This window comes from Sturnus vulgaris, chromosome 1 (assembly GCF_052056855.1).
Source record: "Sturnus vulgaris isolate bStuVul1 chromosome 1, bStuVul1.hap1, whole genome shotgun sequence".
Classification (NCBI taxonomy): Eukaryota; Metazoa; Chordata; class Aves; order Passeriformes; family Sturnidae; genus Sturnus; species Sturnus vulgaris.
The window spans coordinates 20,834,691-20,847,142 of record NC_142243.1 but is presented as its reverse complement, the minus strand read 5'-3'; the positions used below and the strand labels follow the sequence as shown (position 1 = coordinate 20,847,142).

The 12,452-nt window shown below is 38.3% G+C and overlaps 1 protein-coding gene across 1 annotated transcript in view; it reads right to left on the bottom strand.

Annotated features, from left to right (window-relative positions):
• The window catches only part of MINDY3 (MINDY lysine 48 deubiquitinase 3), a 50,864-nt gene extending 38,685 nt beyond the window's left edge, over positions 1 to 12,179 (bottom strand). The window contains exons 1-4 of the mRNA XM_014875633.2: positions 12,000 to 12,179; positions 5,537 to 5,616; positions 3,374 to 3,431; positions 2,763 to 2,936 (exon numbers count right to left, since the gene is read on the bottom strand). Coding sequence (XP_014731119.1) covers positions 2,763 to 2,936; positions 3,374 to 3,431; positions 5,537 to 5,616; positions 12,000 to 12,096 — 409 coding nt within the window. The 5' untranslated portion in view covers positions 12,097 to 12,179. The remainder of the gene's footprint in view (positions 1 to 2,762; positions 2,937 to 3,373; positions 3,432 to 5,536; positions 5,617 to 11,999) is intronic.
• Positions 12,180 to 12,452: the final 273 nt, after the last annotated feature.

The following is a 12,452-nucleotide window of genomic DNA, read 5'->3' as shown; positions in this document are numbered from 1 at the left end:
GATGCTGAATATTTAAACAATGGCTGCATACAATTCAGTTAAGATCTGAAGCCATTAGGATAGTACTACTGACCAATTCTTCCCACTAGAATTCCTGAAAAGGCATTTTATGCCCATTCTGATTATATTTTGAAAGATGCACTTAATTTGCCCTGCGTGCAAATACAACTGATTCTCAAGCAACAGAATACTTTCATTTTCTACTTAAAAAAATACAGCAGCAGCAGTCTTAAGAATTTTAGTTTTTGTCATTTGAATAACTACAAGGAATTGCTTAGATTACCAAGAGTAAAACTGGACTTAAAATAATGTATTTTAAAGACATTTTTATTAAATAAGAAACAATTAATCAAATTACAGAAAATGCTGCAAAAACTGACTTTGCTTGAAGAACACTTATATTTGTAAGCACAAGGTTAGAGGGACTAACTCATATAAAGCAAACTTTGAACCTGGGAACTTGCACTACTAAAGCCAACACATGGCCAACAAGTGACTACTATACAGCACAAAAGCAGATGAAAAATGCTATTGCATTCAGTAAGTCTGCTCGAATCCACCTTTTGTTCACACAGCAGGATGATAGGCATTTTCATTCTGTTACTAAAGAACAGAGTGAAATGCTAAGATAATTACTATTTGAAATAAAGGGAAATAAGTAGAAATTCTAAAGAGAAGTAGAGCTATACATAACCCAAACAATGCTAAATAAAGACAATGCTTAGTGGAACGAAAAAGAACAAACAGCAAGAGAACATGAGATGTATGAGAAATACAATTGCTCAGAAACTCTTTAAAATTATACTCTATCATGCTGTGTCTAAGCATATTTCATAGCTATATTATAAACATATCCCCAAATTCAATTCTCAAATAACCTGCCATATGGAACTGTATCTGTAATACTCCCTGCTCACCCAACTCATCTCTGATAAATCCTATCAACTATGACAATGCCAGTTTCTATTTTTATTAAGTACAGCAGCCAAGCAAGAAATAAAAGTATTCCTTTGCACTAGCAGTTACACAACTCTGCATTACTCACAATATCTTCTCCTCAACAACTTTGTTCCACCTTCAACCAGGTTAAGAAGATGTTTTACAGGTAAATAGCAGGACAGGGTAAGGGAAGAAAGCCCAAACCTAACACATTAAGGGTACAGCATTACACATAGAAGGCAAAACACTGTACATCTAAGAGGTACATTCAGTGTCTAGCAGGGATTCTCGAATAGAAACAATGAAAGAGATCAACATTGCCCATGACATAAGCAGGCTGTACATGGTAAATGTATCCTGGGCTTCCTCGAGCACATTCCATGTTATTAAGGACAAGTCTGGCAGAACTTGAAGGGTTGTACAGAAACATGAAAAAATGTAGTTATGTAATAGAATGGATTAGTTCACAAATGTTACTGTTGAGAGTAATTATTAACTTGAGTTTGTGTTTTAAAAGACTGTTGAACATTTTCTATGGTTAAAAGTCCTTTGGAATCAAGCAATACGTTAAAAAACAGGACAGTAAGATCCTGTAGATAACTAGTCCCTGCTTCACTTTATCTACAATACAAACTTCCTATCATTGGCAAGGGCTTCAGTGACAACTCAAAAAAGAACAAAAATTAGGAATTTCAAAGTTACAACTGCCTTATCTTGCAAAGTTTGTTTTTTTTTTTAAAGAAAAGTTGCAGATAAAACTTTCTGTATAATACTTTTTCTCACTTTAAAAAATGCTCACCTTGGAAATCTTATGCACTGACCATCTGTTTTTCAATTAAATATAATTTTAATTATTATTGTTTGAGCCTTCTAAAGCACAGGGAGCACCTTCTAGAAGCAGATGAAGATGACTTGTAACAAAGAGCTCCAGCACTACAAATTACTATAACTAGCTGCACACATATAAATCTATTTGTACAATTCTTACTTTGTAGCTATGCCACAAAGTGATGAATAATATATTCCTTCCATCAAAAGACAGCATCTCTATAAGCAACATGTTCTCATGTGAAGAGATTTTCATACTTCTTAAGGCACACATTAGGAACAAAAACTAAAAGAAAAAGTAGCTTATCTTTTAACACATTAGATCTCTCCTGCTAAAAGATTAATATACAACTCTCTGATCATATGTGCACAGACAAACTTTCCATGTCACTAACTCTGCAGTAGCTCGATAGGACTGGATGCCTCATCTTAGTGCAACAGATGATGTCTCCCGGATCCCTGATGTCAGTAACTAACGAAGGAATGAAGATGTTTGCAAAAAGCAGGTAACTGAAAAACTCTAACCTACAAAAATTTACTAGAAGGTGATTTAAACTGTTTGGTACTGCACAGAAAACTGGAAAAAATACTTCTCCATAACAGGGGATCCAGAATATTTTATAATAAACAAGCACTGGAGAATTTTTTACAAAATTCTTCTAAAGCAACAAATGGCAAGTATTCTTCCAGTGTTAAGAAGCATGTAGATGCTTCAAAATTAAAGATGTATCAGATCCCAGTAAATTACAAAATAAAATTGAAGATTGCTGAAATTCTAAAGAAACATGTATGTTAGAACTCCAGTGATGGGCAGCACATTGCTTTCATGAGAAAGGATCAATGCCTCTAATTACAACAGACAAAAATCTGTCTTTTGCTAATGTAGTCAGAAAGGCAAAACCCCCATCTGTGAATTAATAACAAAGCAGTGTCCCTCAAAAGCCCTGTAATACTTCACTAAGAGATGGGTAATTTAGCATAGAAATACGCCTTACAAGGTTGTTCCTCTTGACGACTAGATTCTGCAGGACTTTCAGAAATACTTGCAGTTTCTTCGGTTGTTTTTCCTCTTATCCATGTTGCCAGACAGTATGACTCAGAATTATCAGAGCAAGCCATTTCCAAAATATCACATAATGTATGACAGAGAAGGTTCTTCTGCTCCTCTTCTGAAAGATCAGAAACCTATATGAGTCTGATTGCTAAGAACTATTGTCATATATAAGCTACTAGTATCTTTTTTATACATTAACACTATCTAAATAACAATTATTTTTATCTCATTAATAACTAATGTTAATTGCTCTTTGACTATACTGGACCAAAGATATAAAGCTGTTTCTTTAGAAAAATGTGGTTTTACAGGATTTGTAACCCATTCCCTTTCTTAATAATGGATTTCAATTAAATATTTATAAAACACAGAAGTATTAAGGACCAGCATAGACCTCACACATAGGAGTTCTGAAGCATGTAGCATATATACGGTATGGAAGCACACAGACAAAAAGCAAAGCGTGAAATATTTTAAATGTTTGGAACTAAGACATACTTTACAAATAAATAAAATGGAAAAATAATGAGGGGGAAAAAGACATCTCAGTACCTGGACAGTCCCTCCAAGTAGACTTTTCACTGGTAAAAAGCCTCTTCAAAAGGAATGCCTTTGTTATCAAAGAATAAAATATTATTAAAATACAAGACAAAACCATCTTTTACATTATGTCACAAACTCTACACCAAAGCATTTTTGCATGTTTTCGTAAGAGTTTCAAGCTGCTTGCCATTCAGAACAAGACTCTGAGCCTGCCCTGTTTACTGACTTTTCCTCATCAAACCAGCTACAAAGGTGGCCTCATAACTACATTCAAAACCATTGATTTTTAACCTCTAGTACACTTCAAATACACATACTGCATATTGGCATATACACCTCCAGACTCACAGGACTGCACGAATGGAGACATAAATATTTTTCATTATAACTGATCAGTACTACAAGACATCTCTGGTCACTAACCCAAACTCCTTTAGTAGTTAACAAGTCCACCTCTTCTAACCATTGCAAACAATATCCTGCAAATCAGGTTAAAGAAATTCTATGCATCTCCATATCCCTGCTTTGTTTTATCATCAATGCTAATGCTGCAATTAAAAAAAAAAAAAATGCTCTAAGTTACTGAGAAGGAACAATGAAAGAAGAAACTTCATGAAGCAGAGTCTTGGGTTTTCTAATTACTTTGTAAGATGCCATTTCAGGTATGTTCAGCACCTCAGAAACAACTGATTCAACTTTTACTGCTCTCCTGACACGCTCATCCAATTCTCCCAACAAAGATTTTTGCACACCATTCTAGTAATTCACAGCAGCAGCAGGCACTGCAAGATCTGTTTCATCCCTTCCTCCTTCCCTAGCTGGAACTCAATTCACTTTTAAATATGCTTTAATTACTTAATTTCAAGGAAGTTTAACTACATCACCTAAAAAAATATTTATCTACATGAACATTTTATATATTAAAGACTTGGCACTGCCTTTATAGAGCTGGCTGGCCCTATTCTTTACTCTCTCCAATCCCCCATATAAAAGACTTGTAATTCTAACGTGAAAGACCAGACATTGCATCCGGTTTTAAGACCACAGAACTAGAGAGAGACGCGCTATGGGGTATAATTCATGGTAAAATAGTTTTTTATTGATTCTTTGCCACTAAAAAAAATAGTGCTTCTTCCTGTGGTACAAGTCTTTCGGTGGGACCAGCATGAAGAGTGGCAGAGGTTTTATGACATTATGCACACCAGATGCAAACAATTCCACAATGTCAGCTGACTGACCCAGTTACCTTCCAGTTCATGATCAGACTCACTCTGCTACATGATTGAAGTATGTCCCATATCAGTGGACAAGTCCTTCAATGAGATTGAGACAGATTTGCAGAATCAGGTCTGTGTTTAAGAGGAATCACCAGTAGGTTACCAAAAAAAGTAATCTGGTCCATGGCTCAAAGCTGTCTGTCACTACAAGGTGCCCCTACGAGACTAAAGAGCAGCCAGAGTTAAACAAACTGCTCCAGCAGAAGAGATTCAGCCTACAGGTCCTGTGTCCACCCAGCAGCCAGAACTGCCCTGACACAGCTCTGCAAAGAGCATGCACAGCCTGCAAGGTACACTTGAGCAAGAAGACAACAAACAATCACAACCACAGCTGGTTTAGCACATCTGCAACACAAGTGAATCCTAACGATGTTATCAGGAATAAAGTATAGTCACCTGGCATATTTGAATTATTCTGCTAATTAGGACTTTAAAAGTGTAATTTTTCCCCTTTTAGGACATATCAAACCCTGTTAGATGTGAAAATCAACTACTTCAAATACTTCTAATACAGAATTACAGAAAAAAGTACATGTGATACAGATATTGCCCTTACGGGCAGGGAATTCAAAAGATGTAAAAGGATTAGGATTAAATTTTTATCTGATATTTTCCTCCTCCCCTTTATAATGCATTCCTGATTTTGAAGTTATTTCTGTTTGGATCAGTCTGCTGCATTTCTTCAAACAAACGTCCTTCTGCAAAACTATAGTTCAAAATCAGCCCATGTCCATCCCTGGCCTTTTACAGAGATTTTGCCTCCTTCACATTTTAATTATGAAATCAAAATACGACTGAGCTGCAATTTTTCTCATATTTATTTTAGCTACAAATATATAAAGAACAAATTTTGGCTCATTGATTTTAATCCATTCCTATAATAGAGGCATCTTACCTGCACAGGTGCTATCACTGCACAAGGGCCACCTTCAAATTGTTCTAATGCAGTTGATTCAGAGTCGCTAAAGACAAATCCTGCCAAATGAAAAAGGATTTTTAAAATTAAATATGTAACCAAACATAACAGAAATGACACCTGATTTATTCACCCTTTAAAATCAGGTTTGTGTTTTCTTAATAATGTAACTGCATATGGTTAAACTATCTGAAGCAAAAAAGTCATGAGTACAGATGAAAGGTATAAATAATTAATTACTGTCCTATCTAAATATCTATATCTAATCTATAGATAATATATAATAGGTATTATATATATCTATCTAAATTATTTATATTATTATTTATATCTATATTTATTATTTAAATTATGAGCACTAACAGGGTTTAAACAAAAGAATTTCTAAAATAATGGTTTTTATTTTATGATAGTTTATTTCTTCTCAATAAATTAAAATTTGTGTATTATTTTGTCTATATATGTAATAAAAATACATCTTGGAACCTTCACTGAACATATATAATACACTTCTATGCCTGATGAATGGCACAGTATGCCCTCCACTGATCTCATTTTTGACCTATCAGTGCATCCTACTAAGATTGAAATATGCCGAGTAGCTTAAATATTCACTTGTAACCCCTGAATCAAACCTCTTAATGGTGTTCTATCACAGAAGATACACTACATTTACTGAGATGCAACATCACCTATTTTCCCCCTCCAGCTTTAATGCATTTGTATTTCAGAATTATCTTACAGTCACATAATAAAGCAAATACTGGAGCAATTACAGCAAAATTGTTTCATTAGCACCTTGCCCTTAAAGTTGTCTTTAAGATAAGGTGATTCATAGCTTTCATTTCTCATGGATAAATGCACATGCAATTACCTTGACAGAGCTGACACACAGCAACTTAAAAGGATAAGGCAAAACACCACTCACTAAGAAATGATAAAATTGTGCCGAAGTCATTCTAGTTCACTGTAATCTAGAAACCATGCAACTGTAGTCAGCAAGTAACCAGCAAACACAAGCAAGTGGGGGCAAGCAGAAAGGGGATACACATGCATCTTGTCACAGAGTGACAGTGTAAGTTTCAGCAGAAAGTTCAGCGCTACTTTCCCAGAATTTCTCCTCTTCCCAATTCTGTAGGATTACATGCTATCATAACAAAGCATCTCTAAGCCCTGGATGTGAATTTGAACCGAGGAAATGCACCCCCCACACTACAGCATGGCAAGTACATCATTCCAAGCAGCATGAGATAGGACAACTGCATGTTTTGTACGCCACACTTCATCACCCAATAGCAGCTGTTCCACAACAATGTGAATTTTTTGTTTTAAAAATGATCAGGATAGCCTTGGGGTTTCCAGGTTTATTTTTAACCACATGTACAAATGTGCATTACAAAGATGTATTTTATACCCAAAACCTAGCTGCCCATGTCAAGCCTGTGTACTTAGATCTGGCATCACCTGATGTAGCAATGAAGCTCCATGACTTCATACCTGAACCAAAGTCTGCAGTAATGCCATTTCCCTGCCCTGAAATATCATCAGTCTTTTCTGAACTGGTTTGTGCAGGCTTAGAATATTAAAAGGTAAGTCCTCCTCTGCTTTGAAGCATTACTGCATGCCATCTAAGCACACTTCAACAAGAGAGCTTTTTTAGTTGTTTTAATGATTTGTTTCTGCAGAAAAACAACATACTTGAATGTGGTACCACTAAACCACACTTAAATCTTGAATTTGCTTCACATTCTTCAGGCTTCTTAGAGAAGGCATGAACTGTCTCAGCTTAGCCCTGCCCTGTTTTTCAAAACTGCTTCCTAAAAATAAAGAACATCGAGTGATCCACCAGAAAGAATACAAATTTGAGACAGACAATGTAAAGTCGGTATCACACAGAATTCCACAGAATACAACCACAGGCAAAACATATATAAAATACCTGAGGAAACACTCCTTATTACTTAAATGCTGCTTAATGCTTAATAAACATTAAGATTCTCAAAGCTGTTAAGCAAAAAAACGGGCTTCAGGCAGTATGGTCTTGCTCTTTTTTAAAAGTTTAACAGAATTGGAAGTCAGCACAGGTAAAATTTCAGAAATCAGCATTCTGAACTCCATCTGGCTCAAGACTACCTCAGGCTAAAAACCACACCTACTTACCTTTTTAATCCTCCACAACAGTCACATTTTAGGCAATCTCTGTAAACACTCATAAACGCCACACTCTCCCTTACAATTAGTAAGAATGGTCTGGCCATCCTTAAAGCTACAAGATGAGCATCTCTGATCCAGAGTAACATTTCCTTACTCTCTCTTAACCATTCATATCCATCATACAGCTCTTTTCACACAAGATAAAATTTCAAAAAGAAAAAAGATGCAACACAGCCAAAATAATATTTTTTAAATTAATATGTCCATTTTATCCATGAGTATAATTAGCATCATTTCTCTGCAAGAAACATAAAATCATGTCATTACCATATGTCTTCCAAGTCATTTATAACCCTATTAAACACTGCACTGACGTAATTTTTTCAACATCACTACTGCTCTTTACTGCTGCTTTAACCTTTTGAGACAGCATGGTAGGGAGATGGAGTGGATCTAGATTCCTGTTGGTAGCCAGTGCATTGCCCAATATTTTAAGTAATGACACTGAGAGATCTGTCTTTATATCCTTTGTCCACTCTAATCACACAACACAGTTTTATTCTCCTTATTTCCCCATTTGACATTGATGAAGGTCCATGTTTCTTTATTATATCTAATTCTTAGCTCTTCTATGTACAGTTGGCCAAAATTAGCATATGACTTAGTTACCCACTATTGTCCTTCATCCAATATGCTACACCACGATCCAAAGTAGTACAAAACCCATTCGTTCTTCTATTATGACTACCACTTTGCTGCATCTTTTTAATACTAGCCTATTTCTAAAAAATATTTTTTCCATCCAAGACACCATAGACATAACTGTCATTTCACAAAGGATGCTGTCTCCTCAGTATTTTCACTCTGTACAAAACCCAATTCTACCGGAATGAAAGAGACAAGGGAATTAGCACAGAGCATGCAACACTAACAAGGTTAAAAAAAACCTTTGCTGATTCAATCTAGCTATAAAGATGCTGCACTATTCACTTTCTGTCCTTTTTGTCCTAGAATCACAGAGTATGTTGAGTTGGAAGGGACCCACAAGGATCATCAAGTCCAACACCTGTCCCTGCACATGACACCCCAAGAAGTCACACCATGTGCCTGAGGGTGTTGTCCAAAGGCTCCTTAACTCTGTCAGGCTTGATGCTGTGACCACTTACCTGAGGAACCTGTTCCAGTGCTCAATCACCCTCTGGTTTTCCAAATCTTTTCCTGATACCAAACCTAAACCTCCTCTGACTCAACTTCATGCTGTTTTCTCAACTCCTGTCATTGGTCACAAGAGTGACGAGATCAGCTCCAGCCCTTTCACTTCCCCTCATGTGGATGTTGAAGACCACAATGACATCTCCCCCTCAGTCTCTTCTCCAAGCTGAACAAACTAAGTGACTTCAGTCACCTCTCACCATGAAGTGCATTTCTTTTACTCTTTTGGGATACATGAACTGCCTGGCAGAAACACATTATTACCCAAGCATGAGGTTTACAACACAATGTTTCATTCTTTCTCTAGCACTGGGAATAGAATGACACACATTTTGCTGGTGGCTTTGTGTTCTCCAAGCATATCTTTACAGCAAAATGAAGCTTATGACATTTTATGCGGGGAGAAAAACTCCCAACAAACAAGAAACATTTTCCTGCCCACATAAAGGAAGTAACATTTACAACAGCAATACCACAACAAAACTTCACTGAACAAGTTGTGGATAAAGAGACAGGAAGTCCTGTAAGGGATTGAGGAATGTATACAAACTACCTGGTAGGCTACCACTAAATTGGGCAACTGGAAGCAGGAAGATAATCCAGACAAAATGGACATTTTTACACTGTATGTTATCTATATACACATAAAGTGTACTTCCCCCATGCTTTTGAAGTTAAATGCTTGTTTGAGAAGAGCATTCCATATCTTTCTTTCCAAAGACCAGTGAGAACATAGCTTACATAATTCTGAAAAGGATCCTATGCACAAGTCTGCCAGACATTTATATCGGACAGAAATGATGCCTCATGCCTTAGGGATGATCTGAAGAGCAGTTTTATGCATGAAATCTGTCCCTTGGATCGATGCAGAAATTTACTCCTAATATAGGTATATTCTCTTAGGGTTCAGTCATCTTCTCAGCTCCTTCCCAAGTCCTCATATCTACGCCAGGAAACACTGAAGAGCAGACTGAAGTTTTGCACTACATTCCTGTGTCTGCTCTGAGGATTCTGGTAAATGCAATCCACAAGGTTCAAACTGCAAATTGTGCTGCAATCATAAAGAAAAAAAATTCTGCAAAGCACTCCACATGAAAACTCTCGTAACAACTTTACAGCCATGCCTTAAGTCCAGAATAAAACCAATATATTTAAAGTTGCCAACGCAGAAACCTGAGGGAATTACTGCCACTAATTTCTAACAGGATATCCACATGAGCCAGGTCAGTTCTCTAAACTGCTTGCAAATCAGCCCTTCTTCAAACGAGTATGACGGTCAATGAGTTTGGTGTGTAACAGGATTCCTAGAATGAGCTGTCTTCGCTGAGAAACTGACAGCTATCAGTCTTATGTTCCTCAACACCCTCCCTACTGCCTACTTTTCTTTCCAAATGAAAATCATAGCTCTCAACTTCCAAAGGGTTTGAGAAAAGATCAGACAATGATCAGCAAGTATCTGAAATAAATTCCAATGCTGGCACTATAATCCAAAGAAATAGAAACAAACACAACAAGCCAACACCAAACTAGTTGCTTGACGCTTTCAGCACTCTTTACTTCGAACAGGGTCTATATTTTTCCAAGTCTTTGGAAATAATAAAACTTGATCTATTTGTTTGTTTTTTCCTTTTTAAATTTTGATGAGTCAGTGCTGATGGGCTTCCTCTGCAGGAAATAAATGCTGCAGAACTTTTTCAACAAAATAGAAACTGAAAGCTGGGTGAAAGTATTATGCAGCTACACCAGGTAAGTGACTAGAATTGATTGTTTTGATTCTCAGCACAAGACCTCCAAACAGCCTGACTTAATGCCATGGGGTTTCACTACACAAAATTGATTATACTGAGAAGGCTATAGAGAAGGGAACAGAAGCACTATACATTCTAGTCACAGGACTTTCCCTAAAGACAGATGGGAAATAGCAGCTCCACTGCAAAAGCCACCAAGAACTCCGGAGATCTTTTCCATTAAACCCTCGCTCGTTCAAAAGTACAGCGCATTATAACACAAATTTCAATAAATTTTGAAACTGCTAAAATTTCTCATACAAACAATCTTTAAAACTTCAATTGTGGCAATCCAACATTATCAGTTAAAGAAATAATTAAGCTTTTTAACACCAATTCTTCCTTTCTGATTTTGCACACACCTTGCACTGAAACCGCAACATTACCAAAACTTAAAGAAATGTTTCAGAAAGTAATTCTATTTCAATAACCAATTTTTTAGGAAACGCAATGGCTTTGCTGTGCCTGCTTAAATTCTAGATCTTAGAGGGAATTGGCTTTTTTCCCCAACTATTTATCACTGAATTATCTGAAGACAGATAAACCTATGGAAAAAATATATGAGTCTGGTAATACGCTGTGTCTAGTAATGGGGGGCACCTACACAGCTCCCAAATCTACCGAATTATGAAAATGACAACATCCTTGTTAAAAAAAAAGAAAAAAAAAAGAAAAAAAAAAAAAAGGCAAGGAACAGAGAATACTAAGAAAATTCTCTTTCAAGCAACTTCAAACACCTTACAAATAGCGTAAGTTCCAGCTGCCTTATGTCTTGAAATGTCTTAATACTGGCACGTACCTCCTTCCATGGCCTCATAACCAGCTTAAAAAAAAATCTGTGGGTCTCTGTCCCAAGCCTGGCCCTGCTTTTGCTAATTCCATTTGTGACTCACATATTCTTCACAAAAAAACCCAAAACCAAAGCACAACTTATGTTCGTTTTCTACGAGCTACGTAAAATCACGACACGAGACGCTGTTGTTATATTTAATAAATTCAGATCCTTTTCTACACAATTTTAAGCTCCTGTGGAGATGTGTGGCTAAAGACGAGCTTGCTGCAAAAAAACCAAACTAATTATTTGGCCAGGGAGGCTGCCGCATCATTTTCCCGCGAGGGCCAGCGCCGAGGTGCCGCTGGCACAGGCACCGAGCGGCGCCCAGGGCACGGCGCTCCTCCCTCAGGTGCACACACGGAGCGGGGCGCGGGGGCGGCGGGGGAGCTGCGGGTGTGCCCGGCGGGCGGGCGGGAAGGGCCGGCGGGGCGCGGGGCACGGCGCACGCAGGTACCTTGCGCCCAGCGGCAGAAGATGGTGTCGGCCAGCCCTCGGGGCCCGGCCTTCTTGCCCCACACCAGGTGGACGAGCTCCTGGCCCGCCTCGGTCATGGCGGGGCGGCGGTGGCCCCGGCGCCGGGCGGGCGCGGCGGCTCCGGCGGCTCCGGCGGCCCCTGCGCAGGCGAGGGAGGGGCGGGGCTGCGCGGGCGGGGCGGGGCCGGGCTGGGCCGGGCCGGGCGGGCAGGGGCGGCCCTTCCGCTTCCCCAGCAGGCCCTGCTGCTTCCGTGTGGCGGCGGTCATTGCTCTGACAAAGCCGGGAAAGGGATGTTCTCTTAGGGGTCAGCCTTTAGACCTGAAAATTTCCCAGCTCATACTGTTGTGTATTCGCACTTGGAGTTCTTCCTGTGGTGTGCAGCCGAAATGCAGCTGCGGTGTTGTGCCCGCTCTCTTAAACAATTACACTATCG